Here is a 10,012-nt window from a genome sequence, read left to right on the forward strand (position 1 = left end):
AAAAGTCACAACACCTCATGAAAATTTTTCCAAGAAAATATATAAAAAATATTTTTTTATCATTTAAGAGCCATATATCAGATTATAATCACCAGTTTAGTTCAGCACTGTCTTCAGTCTCACGTGTACAACTTTTTTTTTTCTATGAACGTGGAAGGAACTTCAAAACAGAAGCTGGGTAGCCTACATTATTATACTTGCACTGTGAAAAAAGTTGCTGCCTTAAATTTTTTAAGTCTCCCTGTGGTGAAAATCAAGCTGTTGTTTATATATCTATGTGGTGTTTTAATATACTTTAAGACAAACCATGAGCAAATTCACAAGTCAACACCATTGCTGAGTATTTTCTCCTTAAAACTGCAGTGAAGACCAAGACAGTCTCAAACCATTGCTGTTTCTGAGTCACAAACTACCTTGTAGTTTTACTTGCGCCCTGCACGCTTGATAAACAAATTACAGCTGGTCCAAAACGCAGCAGCTAGAGTTCTTACCAGAACCAGGAAGTATGACCATATTAGCCCGGTTCTGTCAACACTGCATTGGCTCCCTATTAAACATCATATACATTTAAAAATATTTTTTAAATATTACTTACAAAGCAGTAAATGGTTTAGCTCCGCTGTACTTGAGCGAGCTCTGAACGCATTATAGTCCGTCACGTCTATTGCGATCTCAAAATTCTGCCAATAATAATACCTAGAATATCAAAATCGACTGCTGGCGGTAGATCCTTTTCTATATAGCACCATAACTTTGGAACAATCTTCCTAACATTGTCCGGCAAGCAGACACAGTCAATCTAGACACATCTCTTTGGCTTAGCATACCACATTATAGACTTCTATAATTTAATGTTAGGCTGCATAGTTTAGATCAGCCGGAACCGGGAACACTTCCCATAAATCCTGATGTACTTTGTACATCATAAGAAGGAAGGCGTCTACGCTAATATTAGTCTCTCTGTTTATCCCGAGGTTTACCGCAGTCCGCCGGATCCAGGCCGTATTCGGATCTGATGAAGGACCAGAGCCTGGACACGACGACAACGCATCCCTGAAGTGTCAACTAGTCTCTCCCTTGTGAAGGCCTCCTTCCCTTTACCTATGTACTGATAAAACGTTGTCAGGATAATTACGATTCACGTGGCTACGCAGAAGCGATAAAAAATTCTCAGAGCCACCAGGCACTGTTTTATGCAAATGAGCGCCCGGATCGCATTAAATAATTTTCTGTTAGAACGTGTAGTGTAAGCAGCCCCTAAGTTAGTAACTAATGATCATTGCGATGGAAGTGAATCAATCAAAACTAACTTTAGCTAGACAATAACTTTATTCTAGAGCTGCTGTAAAGCCAAAACAATCTCTGTTACTTTAACTTCCTATTATCACTGTAAAGCTGCTTTGAAACAGTCCATATTGTTAAAAGCGCTATATAAATGAAGGTGACTTGGCTTGACTTGACTTGTAACCAATCGCATCAAGGTGTGATCGTCAACGAGTGAGTGGATCTCTGAGCTGGTGTGAGTGGGCGGAGACAGGGCTAATTTGCATATTTATAGAACTGCACATACTGAATGAGGCAAGGGTGTAGAATTATATTCAAGCTATTTTAATGGAAAGGAAATAAATGTAATTTTGGTGATCAAAGATGAGTTTAAAGGGATAAAATGATTGACCACAGGGGGACTTTAAATACAATCAACTTGGTTAAGTCATTTTAACTTAAATTACATTAAACTGACTTTAAAAATAATTGAATCCTTTAAAACATAAAAAAAATTTAAATCACTTAACTTATTCTGAATGAATAACGCTACAGGTACAAGTAAACTACGAAACATCTGTGTACAATTCAACTGGTTATAGGATTCAGTGAGAGACAATGACAACACCTTGTTGTTTTTCACTCTGTTCCCACTCTTCTAATGACCTTGTAACTCTGTGATACAGTAAACAAGTGTTGCAAAATTGCTAAAGATCTTTTAACTAACAAGCAATATTGTCTTCCCTTATCCGCAATGTTAATTGTTCTTCTAACAAATTTTTTGGTAAATTATTCGATGGCATGTAATGTCACCGTGTTGTGTTAATCTCAAATTATTATTTTAATAAATGGAAATTATTAACAAGATGTTGAACAGATCAGTCTAAAGCTAATAGCATACAGACTTTATGAGGTCACTAGAGATTAAGTGGCAAAAAAAGTGCTTATCTGGCACATATATCAAGAGAAGGCCATTCAGACGATAATCCTGCTTCCGTTCTACACTTAAGTATGACAACATAGCACAACTATACCACCCCATTTTCTATAAGTCACTAAATTAAGTGGAACAAAACAGCATGACATAGCCAACAAAGATCGAAATGTATGTAACTTCCTCAATATTATGCTTCACTAGATTTCTTTGTGTGAGATGTGTGTCCATACTATGTACATGGATGAATGGCCCAGTGAGAAATTTAGCTGAGCGCTAAATGAAGTGACCAGGCAAATTTTATATGTGGTTTTCACAGACTAAAGTGGCGGTAGAAGGAGGATGCGACATTGTTGCCCTAAGGCAGGGTGATAAAGAAGAGCAACACTGTGGAAAGAATGAAAGCTTTGTATAGCAAAAATTAAAATTAAAAAGTATAGTCTTATCACATAAAATTGCTAAAGATCTTTTAACTAAGCCGGCACATACATGTTCATTAACACCTGGTATACAGCAACAGCATCATGACATATGGGAGAGACGGAGAAGCCTAGGACACCTTAAAGATTTTAGTGATGAAACTCCATTATGGGACACAAACTTTGATTTGGTTGAATGGTGAACTCTGTAGCCCTTATCAAGCCGAAGCAAGTAGAGAATACCACTTACCTATGGGTGACATAGAAAAGTGATCCTACAAAAATACAAGCACAGAATATGCAAATAACAAGAAGATACTTTGCCTATTAAATATGACAGTTTTTCTAGATTTATTCATCCATGCATGTATTGATTCATCTTTTTAGGCCTTTCATAAAGATCAAGGCATCCGGGTGGCGAATCCTTGGTGCTGACGCCGGCACACAATTACTGCAGGCCTCACTGATTACATTTACCAGATTATGCACTTTGTAAACATTTGATAACATCCAAAGAAGGGGATCGGTTGTCCCAAATAGAATTACTCCCAGATGCAAGTCATCTGACAGGAATAGTTCTAATTTCTAGTATAGATTGTTTTCATGCAGAATTCTAACATGATAATTAAATCTGCTGTTCTGAGCCCCTTTTCAAGTCAAGTCACATGGTCCCATTAGTCATTTAGCAAGTCCTTTGCTGGACTATTGAGAGCCGCGGGATTCCAGGGCAAGGTTCCTGACTGCCAAATGACAATTTGCCGCTGCGCTTTGATGATTTTATTATGTGTTTAAATAATACAAATAGCCTGATTCCCTACAAGTTCCTGCACTTAATAGAAGACCACTCAACTGGGAACAACATGAAAAACACCCAGCACATGGCCATTAGCAGCCATTCACAAAGTTTTTTTCATACGGAGGCTTGACAGTCGAACAAAGTTAGCTTTGAGAATTGCGTGTTTACAGACAATGTACACAGGAATGCAGGTTGTGTTTTTTTGTCAAACTAGAAAGACTACTAACAAAAGACCTATACATTTAAACTTCATTCTAAGGTTTTCTCCATTTTACATTTTATTTCCCATTTTGACCAACAGATGGCACATAATGGTGAATCAGTCATGAACTGTCAGTGGGTGAGCTGTTTTCATCCACCTAACATTAAAAAAAACAGTTGTTTTAAAGGTTTTATTTTTCAGGGATGCAGATCTAGAAAGAACAAAAGTTGGACAGTTCTCCTCGGGATATCAATATACAGTGAGTACTCCCTTTGGACTCAGCAATGGAGTCCAATCCAATACACCCACATTGACAGGGCTGAGAAAGATCCTCTGGGATGATATCATCTGTTGGATGAAAATCCATCTTATGGTTTTAGACTTGTTGTTAATCGGGTGTGACATTGGCAATTAAAACTCCAAACAATGCAATTATCTTACATTATTTATATGTAAAGTTTAAAATACATGTTTTCACTGAAATATTATCTATTATGCCATTTTTTAGGGATCATATACACACCTTATCAATAATTGTCTAAATGCTTTACACAACATCGTTCAACAAATAGCATCAATAACAAACAGTTATTTTGTAGAACATTCTGTACACAGAAATGTGTTAACATTGGCTCTATATTATTCAGCTTCTAAATAGCTGAATGGTACAAAGTATAAAAAGTAATATTTCCACAAGAGCAGGTACACTGTTTTGTGGATGACACTTTCTCTGTGAAGGCATAATCCATCGACAGCTCTTGTAGCCCTCTGTGAACATCACGTGATTAATTGACTGGAGAGCAAAATATGATAGCCTACCTTTATATACACAGCAAATTCTGGTTTTTGGAATAAACTCCCTGTTAGTTAAAATCAACTCAATCTGAGTGTACATGCGTGACCATCAAATAGACTCCAGCGCAGAGTTAAAATAACTCTGCTCTTGGAGTTGAATTTTTAACACTTTTTCAGAGTTAAAATGTAACTCTTTATGGAGTTAAAATACTAATCCTACGGAGAGTAACTGTAACTCTAAAATTAATTATATGAACTCCTTACCAGTGTTAAAAAGTAACACTTAAAAAATATTTAGTTTAACACTTCTTAGAGTTAACATTTATTTAACACAATACAATGTTTTATGTGGAAATTACTACACTGAACACCATACTCTTGATTTACTGCCTTTATTTGAGCAAATCCATATGGTTCAGAAATTCAATGCATGGACAGACTTTGAAAACAATTGCTGTTATAAAATACTGTAAAACCTAACAGCAAAACATTAACATTTAATACATGTAGGCAGCTAACAAAGTGAATTAGTAAAATTGTATAAAACATTGTCAACAACACATCACTGCATTATATAAAATCAAGCCTGCTGGATTAAAAAAAAAAAAAACAGTAGTGCAGTAGGATTGTGTAACCTGAGGTAGATACATCAGATGAAGTATAACAATAACTTCACAGTAAACTAGAAATCAGATAATGCAACTTTCTGAAACAACATAAAATTGTGAATCACACCCGTATGACATTTGTGCATCAAAAGACTTGAAATATCTTAATCTTTCCCTTTCTATAACCAGTATCTTCCTTGGTAGGGTTTCAGTCACTTGAAAAGCATGGAAGTGATCATGGAAACATGTTTCATGCTCAATCAAAACAAAAAATACTTTATCATTGTGTAAAATGATTGAGGTTTATTTTGCTGAAAAGCATCATCATACTTCACACTGAAAACAAAATGGCACTTGAACAGCTCGTCAAAAGCACCCAAGGATGTAGATGACTGACAAGGCAGAAGTTTTTTGTCCAAGACAATGTAAAAGGTAAAAACCTGTGCTTTTGAAGTCCCTGAAGCAAGAAGATATGGCTGAGGGTTTCCTTCAGTGGTCAGGAGATGATCCTCGAGGCTTTGGCATGACTGAAACACAACATAAATGTCCCTTTTTAAACAATTTGTTTAAAATAGGCATTATTTGAAATAGGATAGTGTTGTCTTAACAAACCTTCACAAATTTCACCAGATGATCTGTTGCCTCTCCAACACTGATCTTCTTGGGCCGCTTTCTTCCAGCTGGTTGTGGAGTGAGAAGATGCAGCAGGACAAGTAGAGAAGCCATGTCGCTGTCCCATTCTGGAGACAGAAAATAACAGTAGTTCAAACCAGTCTGTTTATGGCATTACCATAAATTAAATTACCCCTGTGTATTGTGTATCATAATATCTTAAAATTACAAACTATTTGTGAGGTAGTTATTACAATTTTCTTACAAACAGCATGATTTTAAAAAATGTAAATAGTTATGAAAAGCATTTGCAAAGCATGAATTTAATGATGAGCTTTTGTAATAAACTAAATTAAGAATTAACTGTGAGTTAAGACTTTTGGGGGAAATGCTTTTGGGAAATAATCAATAAAAACTTTTATCCAGAAGATTTATTGACTCAAGTAACAACATTACTATTTTGATGATGACTGTACCTGGATCATCAGTAGTGTCAGATTCTTCATTCAGTGCAGCTTTCAGATGCTGTTTTAGGAGAGCAGTCTCTTTAAGGTTCCTGGCCTCCTGAATGACTTTTTCTTTAAAACTGGTGTTCCATTTTTCCAGGAACCTTGAAGCAACCTCTGGTCCAAACATTTGTGAGAAGTCTTGCAAAATCTAATTAAAAAATGAAAGATAACCATTCAGACAAATAATTTAACATAATATTTGTAATACAATTTTGCATTCTTATTTAATACTTACCAGTCCTTTGATGTCCAAGAAACGAGGAAACATTTGTAGTACATCAGCAGAGCGCTGCGAGTCGTGGATAATCTGCTGACGGTAGTGGAAAGTTTCTCTCATCTTCTGGAACACCAAGTCACGGTCAGTTGTGTGGTGGAGGAGAGAAATGGCTTCCATACATTCATCTCCCATTCGCTGGTCATCTATGGCTCCAGTTGTTCTTGATGATGTGGGACCTCCTTTTAGCTCCACTCTGTCCTGTGAGGTAGAGACGATTCTGGATTTGCGTTGCACAGTCTTTATACGCCACTCAAGAAAGCCTTTGTTGCTCTGAATGTCAAAGAAATGTTCCTGGGGGGAAGCAGTATGTTATGTTGGACAAAATAATACAATTGCAGTGGCTCAAAAGCATATAAGATGTAAAAAGACTTACATATCCTTTTTTAGAGTATGGGTCTTTCAAAGATGGGAACAGTGACACAATCCCAAGAGCATGGAACTCCTTTGTTGCTTTACTAACAGCTCTCCTGCAAAGGTGAAAACATATTTGTATTTAGACTCTAATCTAAAAAAAAAAAAAAGGATAGTCATGCCTTCTTTAAGCTTCTTACCCTTCTTTTTCATGCATGTGAGCAACAATAATGTTCACCATTAACCGCCTTGTGGAATCTTTCAAGCTCCCAGTCTCTTGATACTCTTTAATCACAGTCATCCCCGCTGGCTTTGAAGTAAGAATTTGCTCAACATTCTAAAACAATGAAAACATTATTTAGAAAAATTACAACGAAACTTAGACCTGTTTTTTTAAACAAAGACATTTAATCTAAATCTAATAAAAAATATATATTTGTGTGCAAGTAAAAAAAAATGTATATACATATACATTTCTTGCATTGACACTGTCCATTAAAGGTGGAATCATTTGAGATGCAGAATCACTACTGCTTGAGACAGACAATGTATCTGTCAGACTTGGGGAGGAGTAACCTTCAACCGCTTGCTGCAGGACAGTCATATCTGAAGATCACAAAAACAACAGTATGAGGCATATATAATCTAGCACCAGGGTGGATATGCCCAGGGTCAGACAAAACAATCAAATTTCATATAACTCTGCTTACCACAAGTAGTGAGAGTAACATATTCTGTCAGATTTGAGGTGGCACCAAACTCTGTCAGGTCTGAAAAGTCAGTAGAGTTCTTGGATTTTTCAGGAAATGGAAGTTCTGAAATGCACATATTTTGTTTCTGAGTCAAGATACAAACTCTCAAAATATCTATAAAACAAAACAAAAGTACTAAAATGTCCTACCATCATCAGTGTGGATGAAAAAACACATTTCTTTGGTTGTTGCAAGTTCTGGAAAGACATCCTCATCCACCTCTATGCCCTGGTCATCTGTGACTTTCAATTCTGTATTCTCAGGTATCAGAAACTTCTGCTGGACTACACCATAATATCAACAACGTTATTAAAAGAAATGACAAAATTACTGTTATTTACTCTTTATTAACTGAATACTAAACATACAACTCACCTGCACTGAGAAAATCTGTGAAACAAACTTCTTCCAGTTTTACATACTTCTTCTTCCCTCCAAATTGCACTTTTATTAACATCGTGACCTGACATTAAAGAGAAAACATGTCATTTAAGATAACAGCTAATGATTGAGAATGCAAAAATATATAAGCTGAAAATCACGCACATCGTGGATCACCACTAATACGTAGCCTAACGTTACATAGCTGTTACAATTTAAATCATTGCAGGCCTAACTTAACGTTACGCAGCAAAGCTCAACTATATCTTATTATCCAGGGTAACGTTAGACACTGCAATTTTGTAACCACGTACGCCTGTAATACATTGATGCATCAATTTCACGGCAAAACACTCATTTTCAGAAACACGGTGAATGGAAAGACGGTTAGCTAATGTTAACTCGTTTACATCGACAAAAAATCCCGCGCAAATAGCCATTTCAAATTTTGAAACAAGTATAAGGCCTATACGTTCAACAGCAATAAGTTTGTCATGGTCGTTTACGTTAAACAGTATAACTAGCCTATAACGTAACAGCTACGCGATGACCAAACGTGTTTGTCAGAAGATATAGAACATTTTTAAATAGTTTTATATACACTTTTACCTACCTCACGACGAAGCACATAAGTCCATTATTCCTTTGTGCAGCAGAACCAGGCTCGTGTCGTGGCGCACTTCTCAAAAATAACTCCAGGTGTAGTGTTAAAACACTCTCCTGAACACCAATGAATGAACTCCAAAATACAACACAGCCGGGGAGTATCCAATAACACATACTGTAGTCAGAGTGAACAAATTAACTCCAAAAAATTAACTCTTTCACACTTTTTTGCCTAACTCGTGATTTTTCAACTCCTGAAATTTGCTGTGTAGTTGAACCAAATCTCTACCACACCAATATAATATTCTAAACATTATGGCATGTTTTAGTAGCAAACAAATAGGCCTACAAATGTTAGTTATGAGAATTAGTGAACGAATTGCATAGCACGGCACGTTTAACAAACGTCGTCACGTCTTCAGACATTACGTTCAATATTTAAATAAAAATGTCTAAAATTTTTAAAATATACAGCATTACTTTCAGAGGTAGGCCTAATAAATAAATGAACAGTATATGAACAACTTAAAGAACAGCAGGCCGTCTTCTTTTGAACGCAGACCCTTTGCAAAGCAGTCATAATTATTCGGGGGGGTACTTGTGATCTTTTTAATTATTCTGCTCTTCATTTTTGTCCCACCATTCAAAATGCTCCAAATCCCATCTTTATAACCCCAGAAGACTATAAATTATCCAACTTTGAGAGGAGGGCGACAAGCAGATCTCTTTCATTTGCTGGCTAGAAATGTGCAGGAGATAATTGAATGGACCGTTCTCTGGCGAGAAAAAAGAAAGTACACTTGTTATCTTGTGAACTCTCAACATATAAGATAGGAATCTAGTGAATGTCAGCATGAAAGATGGAATTAACAAGAGATCTTTTTATTGTTCTGGAAGGTCATTAGGCTGCCAATTGGGTAATTATGGAAATGCTCTGAATGTTTTCCCCCTTCCGTTATAGGATCTGAAACCCTTCAATCAGCCCATCTCGTGGGAAAGTTCAGCCATAACTGCAAGTGTACCAGCAAAATCAAATTAGCCAAAGATATTTCATTAGTATTTATAGCCGGAGGCATTTGTTGAAGAGAGAAGTTGTGAGACTCACATGGAAGAATTATTAGCTAATGACAAGGGTCATAGCCCACCTAAGACATACACTTGAGTAGACTTAATGAATTGAAGCCATTGATTGCATCGACTCTGGACGTTTATTCGTGTTGGAAATGAGTTCAGTGAACATCATAATACACAACAACGCAGTGGTTTGCAGCTGTTATGTCATTACTTTTATTTAGGGATATCAGGCGTACAGGGCATCAGAAATATGGGGCGTATTTTCCAATATATATATGGAAATGTCTATATTAAGTATTTTTTATTTGGGGACATTTTATCTTATTTAATTGTGAATAGCTGCACTGTAGAAATAAAATAAATAAAAATCCACTAAAAAAGGAAATATTGAGTAAAATCAAATTGATGGCAATGCCGTTATACGTTCATGGCA

At 36.2% G+C, this 10,012-nt stretch overlaps 1 protein-coding gene across 2 annotated transcripts; it reads right to left on the bottom strand.

Moving 5' to 3' along the window:
- Positions 1-4,787: 4,787 nt before the first annotated feature.
- LOC143706580 (uncharacterized) lies at positions 4,788-8,602 on the bottom strand. 2 transcript variants are annotated; one of them, XM_077198634.1, is made up of 11 exons: positions 8,513-8,602; positions 7,894-7,981; positions 7,668-7,802; positions 7,477-7,536; positions 7,239-7,372; positions 6,967-7,103; positions 6,789-6,882; positions 6,374-6,706; positions 6,106-6,286; positions 5,630-5,757; positions 4,788-5,544 (listed from the first exon to the last, which is right to left on the bottom strand). In XM_077198634.1, the coding sequence occupies exons 2-11, from the start codon at positions 7,973-7,975 to the stop codon at positions 5,278-5,280; spliced, it is 1,551 nt and encodes a 516-aa protein (XP_077054749.1). In that variant the 5' UTR covers positions 7,976-7,981; positions 8,513-8,602; the 3' UTR covers positions 4,788-5,277. The 2 variants fall into 2 exon arrangements, with proteins under 2 accessions (XP_077054749.1, XP_077054748.1); XM_077198633.1 differs by having other exon boundaries at positions 7,477-7,581.
- Positions 8,603-10,012: the final 1,410 nt, after the last annotated feature.

Source organism: Siphateles boraxobius, unplaced genomic scaffold (genome assembly GCF_051911475.1).
Source record: "Siphateles boraxobius isolate OS27281-9 unplaced genomic scaffold, OSU_SipBor_1 41, whole genome shotgun sequence".
Lineage (NCBI taxonomy): Eukaryota > Metazoa > Chordata > Actinopteri > Cypriniformes > Leuciscidae > Siphateles > Siphateles boraxobius.

Bases quoted from the DNA above. Each gene is read 5' to 3' on its own strand.
- LOC143706580 (XM_077198633.1), bottom strand. From the start codon at position 7,975: ATGTTAATAAAAGTGCAATTTGGAGGGAAGAAGAAGTATGTAAAACTG. The intron at 7,803-7,893 runs GTGAGTTGTATG...ATTATGGTGTAG, and splicing joins CACAGATTTTCTCAGTGCAG to TCCAGCAGAAGTTTCTGATA. The intron at 6,707-6,788 runs GTAAGTCTTTTT...GCTTCCCCCCAG, and splicing joins CATACTCTAAAAAAGGATAT to GAACATTTCTTTGACATTCA.